This window comes from Stylophora pistillata, chromosome 13 (genome assembly GCF_964205215.1).
Source record: "Stylophora pistillata chromosome 13, jaStyPist1.2, whole genome shotgun sequence".
Taxonomy (NCBI): Eukaryota; Metazoa; Cnidaria; class Anthozoa; order Scleractinia; family Pocilloporidae; genus Stylophora; species Stylophora pistillata.
In genome coordinates, this window is record NC_142531.1 from 14,292,385 (window position 1) to 14,306,414 (window position 14,030).

Genomic DNA, 14,030 nt, shown 5'->3' on the forward strand with positions numbered 1-14,030 from the left:
GTGGAATAATTGTTAAATAGTCATGGGCCAACCCAAGGGACATAAATTAAGCATCCGACAGAGTTCCGTAGACCCAAGTAGAATAAAAGAGCTAATTGGCATGAAATATATTTTGTTGCGCGGTAACATTGATAAACAAAGATGGCGGCCAATATTGTATTTGTTGATGAAGGAACTATTGATGAAGTTGTCGGCGGAGAGGATAGCGATTTAGATGAAAATACGAATAATTCTGAAAGCAGCGAAGAAGAATATGACAGAAGAGAAGAAGACAGCGAAGAAGAAACCGAAGAAGACAACTGGGTCCTTGGCGATCGCATCCCGCGAAGGCTTGACTTCACAGCTGATCGAGGGTTGAATGTGGAGTTTCCTAACAATCCATCATTCTCTGACTACTTTCATATCCTCCTCCCCGAAAACCTATTCGATGAGATTGCATCGCAAACAAATAAATATGCTACGCCGGAAACAATCGCATCTTTACAGCGAAGAGGTCGTTTACCTCAGCACTCGAGGTTTAGAAATTGGCCTGAGGATGGTGTGACAGCTGGTGAGATGAAAGCTTTTCTTGCCATGATCATTGCAATGGGCCTGGTGAATCAAGAGAATATCCAGGATTACTGGTCCACCGACAAGGTTTTATCTACTCCCTTTTTCCCTCAAATTATGTCAAGAGACAAATTTATGAACATTTTAACATTATTTTTTTCACTTGTGTGATAATGATGATCATGTTCCACGAGGACAGGAAGGGTATGACCCAATAAAAAAGCTTGGTACTATATACAGCGTTGTTACTGGGAAATTTTCAGATGTCTAGAAGCCAGGAAAAAATATTTGCATTGATGAGGGAATGATTCCATTCAGAGGAAAGGTGCACTGCAAAGTTTACAACTCTGACAAGCCAGATAAGTATGTTGTTAATTAAGTCATACTAGTTGTGTGACTCAAGTAATGGGTATTGATGTAGGTTTGAAATTTATACTGGTGTAAACCCAGAACAACCCAGTGCTAAAGGCAAGACATATGACTTAGTCATGAGGCTCCTGCAACCTTATTTGAATGTGGGTAGGTGTTTGTATGTTGACAACTACTGCACATCACCTACTTTATTTGCTGAGCTCTATAGGCAGAACACTGGGGCCTGTGGAACAGTTTGCTACAGGAAAGATATCCCTCAGCAATTTAAAAGGGCACAAGTGAAAGAAAAAGGTGACACGTTTGTTATGAACAATGGAACTTTTGCTGGCAGTTAAATTTAAGGACCGCAGAGTTTTCCAGATGCTGTCATCAGTTCATTCTGTTGCAGATGTAGAAGTTGGCCAAAATCACCCTGGAACTGGCCGCCCAATAACTAAACCTGAGATTAACCATGACTACAACAAGTTCATAGGGGCAGTTGACAGGTGTGATCAGATGGTGGCCTATTCTTGCTTCAGGCAACGCACCATGAAATGGTGGAAGAAAGTGTTCTTCCACCTGTTTTCCTTAAGCAGCCTGAATGCTTACATCCTGTACAAGCAAAGAACCCGGTCACCTGTGCTGCAAAGGACCTTTCGAAGGGAGCTTGTGAAGGAGCTTGTTAGGAATTCTGGCATCTCCCATTCTCTCACTCCGAGAGGCCGCCCAAGGAGGTCAGCCAAAGGCTTAACCCATCTTCAAGTTGGAGGTCACTTCCCAGAGAAAATATTGGGCACTGGGAAGAAGTCCAACATCACCCGGGCATGTGTGGTTTGCTTTCCTGCCCAGAAGAAGATCCTAAAAAGGACAGGAGAGAAAAGGAAGAGGCCAGGAAAAGAGTCTAGCTTTCAGTGCAGTGTCTGTAAAGTATCCCTCTGTATACAGAACTGCTTCCAGTTGTTCCACACTGTTCAGGACTATGTTGCTGCCTACATTCGAAGACACGATGCCAGTAATGACAATGACGATGCTTAAACTAACTGATCATAACCATTATTCATCTTTTGTTTGGTTTTGTTAGGTTTTGAAGTCAATTCAAGCACAAAAATAGATAAATTTACAACATAGACCCATACAACTGAGCTGACTGTTTTGAATTAAAAACCAAACAATGTACATAAATTCCTAATTTTGTTTACGTGTTGACTTGACAAGTATGTGGTCTTGCTACTGTATTGAGAAAAAAAATGCTGTCACAGTCACAGGAATTGTTTTATTAAGCTCATGTGGACTAGGGCTTAACTCTGATTGCCATTTTAGGCTTGTACAGATAATTTTTGGAAGAAATTAATATGAATTGTTTTTTGTTAATGTATAATTTTTGTCAAGTTTTTCCAAAAGTATGATTTCATAGCTAAAATTTTAAAAGCAACCTAGGTTAAAAGTTTATTGTAATAGAATAATCAGAAAGGAAATTTCTTAAGCTTTACTTTTATATATAGGTTGTTGGGATTTGATGAAATGTAAAGCTTTCACTGCTGATGAAAGCATCAACTGTCATGTATAAGTGTGTTACTAAAAATAAAGTCAGTTTAGGGAATTGTAACATGAACTCGAAGTCAGCATGATAAGGGATAATAATAATAATAATACAAAATCAAGTCGATTAGTTAATTCAAAATGGTGGCGATAGGTTGAATGAGGAATGAAAGAAGAAAAGAAAAAAATGATAATAATGATAAAAATAATACAAAATCTAATGGGGTTTTTGAGTGATAGAAATTTCGTTTTACACTATTTTATGCGTACAGGAAATTCTCTTTAAAATGATTTTGTATATGAATGTATATGAATTATTAGATCTTTGGACTCTGGGACTAATGACCGGGAGGACTAAAGGGAGTTCGTGATTGGACGATGCAGAAATATTAGCATTTCGCTCGCAACTTTGAAATTGAGACAAGCGGCCAGAACTTGTTATTTTCTTTGAGTTCACTTAGTTTGAATCAACACAGCTGCCAGTGAAGAATATAAGCTGATCTGAGTTTATGGCCAATATGGCTGGGTTAAAAAAGGCATGTAAAGTCCAAGTGCTTGTGCGATTGCGACCCGAACATTTGGACTACAAAGAGAAAAGCGATGGCAATGGAATTCCGCAGCGCTGTGTTCGTGCAGTTGATTCTTCTACCCTAGAGATTTGGAACTGTAGAAACTCTAAAGAGTCAATTCGATACCGGTTAGTGTTTGGGGAGTTAAATTATGCGGAGAACCCCAATTATGTATGTATATATAATGTCTGTGTCAATCGACCTCTGGGGATCTTCATCAAAGTGGATCTTGGAGTAAATGTGGATCACCTGCTCATCTGGCTTTACTGCTGGGACTAAAAACACGAATACACTAACAAATCTAGCTATGTCGTAATACGAACAATTCAAGTAAGTCATCAACTCCACAAACATATGTGCATTGTACAGTCATGACCTGAAAGGAGGAGAGTATGAATGAAGCGGTTCGTAAATCTTTCAGAGTACTCTGCAGCTGTTTTTCACGGTGTCTTGAAACTAATTATAAATCAGAGCTCCTCGCCATACTTTAATATTGCCTGCCATCTGTGTTAGTTTTAATAGGTTTTTTGACGAAGACAGCACACAGGAAACAATTTTCCACAACTCAGTTCGTTCACTGATTCCCTTCGTGTTACAAGGACAAAATGCCAGTGTGTTTGCTTACGGTCCCACTGGAGCAGGTATGGAAATCTTTTATGTACAGACAGACGAGCAATCAAACATACATTTGCCTCTTTCTAAACTGGCATGTCAAATTAGAACTAGAACTAGAGATTTTACTGTGGTTTGAATTTACTGTGGTTCATTACCGTGGGTTGAATTTACTGTGGTTCATTAGAATATTTTTTTTTATTTGATATCGAAGAAAAGGTACATATACATGAGGTACAGAACTTGTTATTTTGAGATTATATGCTAGTTATAGTTATTTTGTTGTAAATAGTATATTAGAATATTGTATTGTAAATATTAGTGACAAATGGCCTCACAGTAAACCACATATATGATGTTGGCACCATGTTAGTAATGGTAAATGGTAAAAGGACTGGCTGAAATCATAGTAGTGATTGACAAAATCGAATGACCTCAAAGGGAGTCTAATTTGTTGATCTCTAGTATCAATACAAAAAGAATTGGAATACATGAAGTCTTTTTTCCAGATAATCAATACGGCAACAAAATTTGAGAACATGGTAGCAATCAGTTGTACATTTTCACCAAAAAAAGCAGTTAGTAAGTTGACAGACATGCACAATGAGCAGTATAAACTGGCTTGAATAATGTTTCTGGATAATATTTCTTTGCTTTTCATCTTTCCTGACAACTGAAGGGAAAACACATACCATGGTTGGCTCACCAGAAGAACCAGGTGAGTGTCACTGAGAACCATTTACAACTACTCTGTGGTAAACAAAGGACTCTTCAACATTTGTCCTAGGTGGGGAACAAAGAGGAAAATCTTAGTCTCTGGCAAGGATTTAAATCCCACACAGTTCCATTTCAGATAATTAGCTAGGCTATAGATTAGGTTTATAATTCACTAGTGTTGTGCTCATGATTATAATATTATATTTATAATTATAATATTATATTGCTTATGTTCATGTAGGGGGTGTGCTATTATTGGTCAATTTAACTAGCCATATTTCACTGTACAGCCCACTAATTTTAAAAGTTTGTTTGAACTGAAATCTTTCCCTATTATTTGAACCCAGAGATATAACATAATATCTTAGTAATCTTATTTTCCCGGTCTGTATTGTAACCTGTAGAACCTTGTCTTTCTTTTTTTTTTTTCTGCTAGGTATATGGCCCCTGTGCTTTGGCCATAAATCCAATTGGAAAAAGTCAGTCCAAATTTCTAATTTGATACAGACCTTGGACTTATTTAGCAAGAGATATTTACCAAGAGCTGTACTGTAGAAAGCATTCTGTTTGGCTGAGATAAATTTTTGTAAAACTTGTTTATTACATGACTCGGGCAGTCAGAGGGCCAATAACTAAAATCAACCAATCAAAATGCTCTATTGCCGGTCAATATTCTCTCAGTATTGGACCGGGCACTGTCCCAAATGGTCCCTAATGATACCGCACTTGTGTCCCCTTGAACTTCAGTTGTATAATAAATCTCTTATTAACCAAGCTTGCTCGGGATGGTACTGGAAGAATATTGGCCCTCTGTCTTTTTTGTACGGACCTTGCTGCGCTCGGTTTGTACTGTCAAGACCTTGGGCCGATATTCTCCCAGTATGGCCCTCGTGCTTGGTTAATAAGATATATTTATTTGTCAAACAAGCTCATGCTTTGTGTATACCAACTTATCAAAGTTAAATCCCACATTGGATGTGAAGGACGGGGAAGGGGGGGAACAGACATAGTGTTGTGAAGGAGGGGGGAACAGACACAGTGTTGTGAAGGAGGGAGAAGGGGAACAGACCCAGTGTTGTGAAGGAGGGGGAAGGGAGGGAACAGACACAGTGTTGTGAAGGAGGGGGAAGGGGGAACAGACACAGTGTACTTAATCCCTGCTAAAAAAGAGCTACTGGATATTTGCTTGAATGTCTCTATATTTAGAGTTCACAGTACTTATCGCCTCCATCATAACTATTAGTACAATTACTCTTGTTCTGACAGGGTTAATACCAAGATGTGCAGCTGAACTGTTTAAACTGATAGACACACACCATCAGGATCCAACTCTGCTGTGGAAGTACAAAGTTTTGTTTTCATATCTTGAAATATACCAAGAGAAAGTGAGCACAATTTATTATTATAGAGATTTAATTGTTAATGATGCATGTACTTGAGGAGGTGAAGAAAATCTGACTGAAATTGTGGAAAATGAAAAAATCAGTTCTGGCTGTGGTTGGTGAAAAGTATAAAGATCTCAAAGATTCAATTTTGTGTATAAGACTTACAGTCAAACCAAGGAGAGTGTACACCTCAAGATTACAATGATGAATTTAATGTTTGATCATTGAACCTGCTAGCCACTTCAAGAATGCAATTATAATGGATTGATTATTTGAATATTGAACTGGATAGCCATATTAGCCTTAAAATGCTGCAGATCACTGTTCAAATCAGAAGTTGAATTCTGATTTGAACAGTGATCTCCATCTTTTCAAATAATCAATCCACTATTTCATTCTTGAAACCACTAGCAGGTTCAGTATTCAAATAATCAGTTCATTAATGCAATCTCAATTGCTTCACTTGGTTTGATGGTAATAAGCTTGGCAACTTGATTGCTCCCTTTAAGTTTAATGCGAGTCTAATTTAACCCCTAATTTCATTTCTGCTGATTAAAGAATGGCATTTGATTTGGTTCAGCAGCTCAATTAAAAGATTACACCTTTGGTTCCCCTTGGTAATAACTTGCTCACTCATTCTGAAGCCCTCTATGTACTGTAGCCTGCATGTTAACTATAACTGATAGGATTTTTCACTTGTAATCACTTACAAGTCCTCAAATTAAAATAATTGTCATTTGTTTTGAGTGCAAGTAGCATCCATACATGCGATATTTCATTTCCTTGATGTTAGATTATAGACTTGTTAGATCTCAAGAAGGATGATTTACCCATAAGACAAGACCAGCAACAAAATATCCTCATCCCAAATTTAACAAAGGTAAACACTTGATTCTGCGAAGACAAGTTAGTATAATTTCAAGTTTGTGCTGTGTTTTATGATTGCTTACAATTTACCCGTATGTACGGTACATTTTAACGAAATAGGTTTCATGGCTTGCATCTGCTCCAACATTTCTTGGCTTTGTCCAGGGCTTAGAAAATGTTACAGTAAATTTGTTATGTGGTTTGTACTAAGGTGTTTGTAGGAAACCTGATTGGAGGAATTTAAATAGTATTTATTAATTTTGAATTATGGCACATTGTCAGGCCTTATCCTGATATTTTTAACAAGCCAAAAGATTATAGATAAAATTACAAAATAATCTAGTACATGTACATACTAACTTAAAAATGACTACATTTACCAATTTAAAATAAATTTATTCTAGAGGGAAATAGAAACACTGGGCGAGTTTATGTCCTTGTTTGTAAAAGCCAGCCACCAAAGGTTAGTATTTCTGTTATTTTTAATACAGTCGAACCTGTACTGAGTGGTTGGTTGTCAAAGTTGCAAATTTATTTCCTGGGCATTAGTTTCCCCTATATTTAGCGGCTGTGGTCACCCTTTACCTAGTCCCAACAGCCTGTTTGTATTCTCTTCTACCTGTACTCAATGGTCACTTCAAATGGAACCACTCAAATAAAACTAAGAGTAATCTTTCAGTAAATTGTAGTTAGTAGTATTTTTAAGCAAGTTTCTGTGAATTAAGAAGTCAATTATGGGATAAAATGGTCATTTTAATAACCCCCCTATTCTGTGGATCCAGTATTAAGTGGTCAAAAGGTATGAAGCAGTTACCCTGCCATTCCCTGTGGGTGACCCTATAATATTCCTTAACATGATCTTCCTATCCAGCATCATGAGGCCCAGGACACTGCTCATACTGGGGAATGTCCTTCAAAGGTTGCCTTTGTTATTTTCAGTAAGTTTGTGCTTATGTTCTCTTAAGGAAAACTGCAGCTACAAAGTTGAATCCACAATCAAGCAGAAGTCATTCTATTGTGTTGATACAGGTGCATTAATTTATGAACACTTAGGTCATTCCCCAACATATTGTCTTGTATCTGCTGACTAATTTGGTAGGAATTAATGATTGAATGTGAATCAAGAAAATAAAGAAATAAATGAGTATGATATCAATGACTTGCAACTTTTACTTCTTCATGATTCTTTTCAGGTTAAAAAACACAACCAAGTGGCTCAAGTCACAAAACTCATTGGGAAGTTTTATCTTATCGACCTGGCAGGATCAGAGGATAACAGAAAGACTGGGAATGAAGGAATAAGGTACTTGTAATTATTCTGAAGTGTATAATTAGTGATGAATCATAATTTTGAAAAGCAGCAGAGAAATTGAATGAGGAAATTATCTTTTCAGTGAATCAGGCAAATTTTGAAAGTGAATAGCTTCAAACAAAATTCAGGAGCTTCACAGAATTTAACCCTGTCACCTCATGTTCCCTATGTGAAGCCCCGACCAACTAAACTGTGAGGCCAGCGATGTCAGGAGCACATCATTAGGTAGCTGAAGTGATACAGCAAAAGAAGTGGCTATGAATCGTATATTAAATGTATCATATGTTTCTTCAACACAATTCAGATTTGTGCAATTAACTTTGAAGATAGAGTAGAGTAGACATCTATATTTATACAGGATAGCCCCTTCAGTGTTACAGTAGCAAACACTGGTATCAACAGGGGTCCTGTTACCCACCCATCCCACCCCAGGGGAGGAAATCCATCACACAGTAATCTCGTGCGTGGGAAATTAACGTCTCCTGCCCTTAACCCTGCAGGAGATGGGACCTCCATTTATTCATCCCTATCTGAGAAGACTAGAATATCTAACCATTTCTTGATGTTATAGAAAGGTAGCATATTCTCAATTATTTTAAGACCTTGAGTGTTGGTCCAGCTGGGGCTTGAACCCTCGACCTCCCGCACGACAGTCCAGCGGTCTATCCATTGAGCTAACTGGGAGGCGGTATAAGATCAGTGCACTGTTTGTTAAAAATAAGCTTACCCTATTTGTCACTGATTTATTTAATCATTTAATGTGACAATGGAGTTGGATGTGTTTCTCTCCTAAGGTCTGAGGTTTGATTCCTCATGGGGACTCAGAATTTTTTCTTTTTCCCATGCTCTATTGCTTCACTGAGCTCAAAATTTACTATCTTTCTAACTATGTTTACAAACATGATGCTGAAGTGGCTGCTGACCTCAGCAGTATAAAGGATGCTTGTCATATATGAACTTCATAATGGCCTTGCTTAACATATATATGAGAAGACAACTTTCCTTTACATATACCTGGTAGGTTGAAAGAAAGTGGTGCTATCAATAGCTCATTGTTTGCTCTGGGACAAGTTGTTGATGCCTTGAACCAGGGCTTGGTAGGTTTGGAACAGTTTCTTAATGAACATTCTTGAAATTAATTCCTTGAATTAAACAACCCATATAAAATATTTTATGATGGTTCTAATAACTGTTGATCAGAATCAGATTGAAAAATTCCACCAAAAGGCACAGTTGAAATTGAAAAGTGATCACTGGCAAAGGATATCTTGTACTGGACAGTATTGCAGAGAAATTCTGGAATTTAATCATAAGAAGTTTAAAGAAACACATGAAGAGTTGCTCCTAAAGTCAGAACTCGCCAATACCTAAAGTATGGGTAACTGTTCAATTTAAGACAAACTGAAGTCAATTCAAAACGTTGGCAAAGTCCATTCTGTACACGCAGCAGGTCAATTTGATACAAGTCAAGTCATTTTGATACTAATTAAAACATACATTTTCATGTGTGCATGGTACAATAAACCAAAGTGCTACTTTAAAGGTAACAAAATGTAAAAGGGACTTTGGTGAAATAACTGAAAACATTAGCAAAACAACCTGTGAGACGTTAACAAACTGACCAGAGACCTTGGTGAAACCCCCTAAGACTTTAGCAAAGTGGTCATTGGCAAAATAACTTGGAGTTAGAATGACTGTAACTTGAAGTAAGTAGTGAAAAAATGGTAATACTTCCATAATTATTACTGAAAGAAATCATCGCAGGCCTTCACATTTTCCTCAGCTCAATTATTTGACACTTTTTTTTTACATACTGTAGTGTAGGGTACCCTACAGGAACAGCAAATTAACACGCCTTCTTCAGGTAAGAGAAAACTTAATTACACGAATATTCCACGGACCTTTTATCTAGTTAGACCACTTTGGCTGGTTGAACCATTTTAACCGGTTTGACCATTTATTATTATTATTATTATTTGAACTGGTTTGACCGTTTTAATCGGTTTGATTATTTTAACCAGTTAGACTATTTTCTCTAGTTAGACCCATGGTTCATACAATCTTGAAAGGTCTTGACTTTAAGGAATCATTTTGAAAGGCATTGATTTGGTTACTATAATTGAAAAGTATTTGATTTTTTTTATTAGGTCTTGAAAAGTTCCTGAATTATAGGAATTCGTATATGCGTTATCACTTTCTGTGACAAATTAAATGACTTTGTGGGGGAAAATAACGCGTATAGTCGTCGACAGTCGAGTTGTTATGTAGCGTTTGTCTGAAGTGAGGCTACCTTCAAAATCGTTTGCAAGTCAAATGAGCGGTGGAGAATCAGCAAATAATCTGGGTATCAAAGCTAGAGGAACTGAACAGCAGACTTTCATTACTAGGGCCAATATTCTTGGAAAGGCAGCCAAAGAGAAGACAAAGTAAACGAAAAGTTGGAAGCTCTAAAGACGTCATGAAATATTTAGCTATGAACTTTTTGAACCGTACACAGTATTACTGCCTATGTATTTCAAATTTTGTTTCTTCACTTCATAATTAGTGACTGTAATTATTTTAAAAATTATTGTTCACGGATGGCTTGGTCTCATCAACGAAGTCTGAACTATCTTAAAAGTTGTAAATGATTCTGCTGCAAGTTTTTAGCGTGAAGAAGACGTGGAAGAGTTTCATTGTGGTAACACTTGGTCCTTGAAACGTTCTTGAATTAGGTTTGTACGAAGTTGTATAAACCATGTAGACCATTTTAACCGGTTGGACCATATTTTAGTTTGACCATATTATCTTCTTGGACTATTTTAACCAGGTGCACCATTTTCTTAAGTTAGTCCATTTGTACCAGTTGCACCGTCATTTCTTGCAGCGAGACCATCTACCACCAGTCGAACTATTTTAACCTTTCATTCAATCCCAATCTTTAAAGGTTTATCTTTCTTGTTTTTCCGATCAACCCATTAGGACTCACTCGGTGGCTCAGCGCATTCTTTTATGATTGCCAACATTGCACCTGAAATGAGGTTCTATGCAGATACGGTCAACACTCTGAACTTTGCTTCCAAGTCAAGAACTATCGTTAACGAGCCATTTGTCAGGAGAACAGTCGGTGAGTCTTGGATCAAAAGTCTCTCAGTTCTGTGTTTCATTTACTCGAACTCAGTGTAACTCCTGTTAGTTCGCGTTATTTGACCTTTTTTTCTGCGGAACATGAAATGACCATGCTTGTTCAGCGTAACACAAATTTCATGTTGCAAGAAAGTTTTCTAGTTATGTGTAACACTGAAGCAAAGATAATAATTAAAAGCCCTTTAACACCCCATTTATAACCATCTTCATTCCTTTTGTAGTTTATTCTTCGGTTTTGCAGCACAAACATTGCTGGAAATCACGTGGCAAAGCTCCTTCAAGGGAATTTTATCATAATCAATCAACAGCCAATTTACAACTTTGTTTGTATCGAGAGCGTTCATCTTTGTTAAATATTTCTGGTTCGAACTGGAGAACTCTCCTTTCTACTTTCTGCCTGTTTATTTTCTTTAATAAAAACTTTCGAATCTTCAGCCGCAGTTATCCTATTTTCTTTTTCCAGACAAGTCGTTGGGCTGTAAGAGATATAGAGATGTGGCTCCACTTCCGAGACAGGTATATACACTGTAATATCGCTATGTCGTACTATTGAGTTAAGTAACCATAACAGAGTCAGGAGTGTATGGGGCTTCAATCATCTTGGTACACAAATTCTCAGACAGGTGGAGACATTTGAAGCCAAAGGTAACAATGACAGAACTGTCTTGTACCAGTGCCACAGCGTTAGGAAAGCTGCTTGCTGCGTGAAAAATGCCTTTTAAAACTTGCAATAAAGTCGCGCTCCTGCAGAGTTTAACGTCGACATTTTTTGAGGCGGAGTTGGATGTTTTAACTTTTTTAAGTTTCACTGGAACAAATGTATTTAATTAGTCAATGATTCTGTAGGCAAAGCGACGCAAGAAGGATGATTCTTTAGAAACACACGAGCTTTCAAAGGTGAGAACTTTCCTAAAAAAATAACTAAATAAGTAAATGGATAAGAATATCAAAATCACCGGAAGTCTCAGTCTTCTTTTTGATTTTTTGACAATTTTGACCTTAAACGAGCTGTTGAAATGGTAGTTTCATGGTTGTAAATAAGCTAAATATTAACGATAACGATTGCGATGACTTTTTAATGACTCTAAATCATCAAAGTGATAGTCATGTCATTTGCGTTAACACAAGAAGTTAGACGTTTACCACAACTTGAAGGTCATTTTCTTGTTTAAAATGAGTTGGCAGGGTTTATTCTAGCGTGTGGGTTGCAGGATTTACACAAGTTGAAAACAAATGCCAAATTAAAACTTATTACTAAGCGTCTAGTGGGGAAAAAATCGTGGCTAAGGATAGGAACTATTTTTCATTTGTCTTTTGTTTTCAAAATTAAGTATTAAAAAAACATAATCTGAGAGCTGTCATATAGCCTCTCTATGTCTCAGTTTGCTTTCTCTTCTTCGTTTTTACAATGAATATACGTACAGCCCACCCGAAAGCCGATTATTGAATCGCAAAAGATAACCATCCCTGCTGGAATTGTAAGGTAGGTCTTAAAAGATGATGGTTCACTGCTTTTGTGAACTTCTGTGCAATCCTTTAACTCTAAAGAAATTTAAAATTTGTAAGCTTAAAGAAACGTTTACCAGGTTAAAGCATTCGATCTTTCAGTCCCCTCAGAGCTGAGCAGGGGAAGATACAAGATCGCCTGGCTGCTCTAGAAAAATTAACCAGTGGAGAGACTTTGACTTGGATGACGGTGCAACCTGGCACCGATGCCACAAAAGGTCAGCGGAAGAGCTTAATATAAGGAGATTCCACCCCCGCCAAAGGCGCCCTTACTGTGTTATTCCTTTCAGTCTAGACTGTTCATAACTTATCAGTCGCATGACAGTCATAGTACTGTCATGGAAACCTGGCTGGTCATGGAATTTCCAAGATCAGTTTTACGGCCCGGAAAGTTATGAACTCTTAGTGTTCGTCATGGAAAGGCTCGACCGAAATTTATTTTTCTGAGAGGAACAAAATAAGAAATGATGTTCTTGAATGACTGCTTTACTACAAATTTTAAACAAACTTATCGATCGCAGGCCATGTAAAACACCATAAATTTTCAGAGAAAGGTCATGGAAAAGATAAATTCAATATATTATAAACTCTGCGTAAGCTTGCTGATATAAATACTTTAAATCTTTATGAACAAGTTGTAAACTAATTTGTGACAGGTGTAACAAAGTTATTTTACTTTATTTTACATTGTGATCTCTAAAACCCTGAACCCTTCAGAAGTCCCTCAGATCTCATGGGCGTTTGGAGAATCTCCGATTTTTCCTTGATCGTTTTCTTTCGATTCTAATTGGAGTGACTGCATTGCACGTGGGAAAACCAGGCTGTGTGTTACCTTCGCTCTGACGAAGGGCTAACGCTCGAAACGGCAGCTTTTTAACTCTTTATGGTGGCCAATTTACAATTTCAACTTACATATGATGCACGATCCTCGCAGTAGATATATGAACTTCATATATTTCATTGTATCTCAATTTCAACTTAGTTGATTTTACCAAATTACTGTGTATTACCTCAGCCATCCGGTTTTGTTTTTATTTTTCCATCTGGTATTCAGTCCCTTTTTTTAGTGGGTCCCCTTCAGGTAAAACTACCGAGCAAAAACTACCTTCCTCTCAACAAGCTGTAGGGCTTATCGGTAAGCCTCTTGAAGACCGAAACAGGTCAGCCAGTACGTTCGATGCAATCTGGCCAGAGTCGCCCCGCAGGACTTCAAACATTACTCTTGTTGAATCCTCACAAAGCAGTCATCAGGTAAGCAACTACTTGTGGCTGTACTTATGTAATACAGTTATGATCAACCTCTTCTTGAGTTGTCTCAAATACTTTTGTTTTCAACTCCAATGTTTTCATCGATTGTAGCTTCCCTTCTCTTCTATTTAGAAATGGTTTCAAAAGATACCCAAAAGAAGTTGATTGAATGAAGAAACCATTTTGAGCCCCAAAGAATACGCATGTAGCATTATGTAGGCTACATTAATACCAGTTCTGATAGTGATA

The 14,030-nt window shown here is 37.4% G+C and overlaps 2 protein-coding genes across 6 annotated transcripts in view; both read left to right on the plus strand.

Annotated features, from left to right (window-relative positions):
• The first annotated feature begins 787 nt into the window (after positions 1–787).
• The window catches only part of LOC111321824 (kinesin-like protein KIF22-B), a 15,655-nt gene continuing 2,412 nt past the window's right edge, over positions 788–14,030 (plus strand). The window contains exons 1-16 of one of the 5 annotated variants that reach the window (XM_088743354.1): positions 788–912; positions 3,522–3,649; positions 4,300–4,338; positions 5,604–5,722; positions 6,516–6,602; positions 6,994–7,052; positions 7,555–7,618; positions 7,783–7,892; positions 8,923–8,998; positions 9,721–9,765; positions 10,863–11,007; positions 11,491–11,543; positions 11,874–11,924; positions 12,452–12,510; positions 12,636–12,751; positions 13,588–13,784. In XM_088743354.1, the coding sequence (XP_088599480.1) occupies positions 854–912; positions 3,522–3,649; positions 4,300–4,338; positions 5,604–5,722; positions 6,516–6,602; positions 6,994–7,052; positions 7,555–7,618; positions 7,783–7,892; positions 8,923–8,998; positions 9,721–9,765; positions 10,863–11,007; positions 11,491–11,543; positions 11,874–11,924; positions 12,452–12,510; positions 12,636–12,751; positions 13,588–13,784 (1,407 nt within the window). In that variant the 5' untranslated portion in view covers positions 788–853. Of the gene's footprint in view, positions 913–2,646; positions 3,413–3,521; positions 3,650–4,299; positions 4,339–5,603; positions 5,723–6,515; positions 6,603–6,993; positions 7,053–7,554; positions 7,619–7,782; positions 7,893–8,922; positions 8,999–9,720; positions 9,766–10,862; positions 11,008–11,490; positions 11,544–11,873; positions 11,925–12,451; positions 12,511–12,635; positions 12,752–13,587; positions 13,785–14,030 lie in introns of those variants that run through there. The other 4 variants (XM_022924798.2, XM_088743356.1, XM_088743357.1 and 1 more) reach the window with 4 other exon arrangements.
• LOC111321788 (piggyBac transposable element-derived protein 4) lies at positions 920–2,506 on the plus strand. Its single transcript, XM_022924756.2, has 2 exons — positions 920–1,212; positions 1,310–2,506. Exons 1-2 carry the CDS (start codon positions 1,038–1,040, stop codon positions 1,933–1,935), a joined length of 801 nt encoding a protein of 266 aa, XP_022780491.2. The 5' UTR covers positions 920–1,037; the 3' UTR covers positions 1,936–2,506.

Bases quoted from the DNA above. Each gene is read 5' to 3' on its own strand.
- LOC111321788 (XM_022924756.2), top strand. From the start codon at position 1,038: ATGAGGCTCCTGCAACCTTATTTGAATGTGGGTAGGTGTTTGTATGTT. The intron at 1,213-1,309 runs GTGACACGTTTG...ATTCTGTTGCAG, and splicing joins GGCACAAGTGAAAGAAAAAG to ATGTAGAAGTTGGCCAAAAT.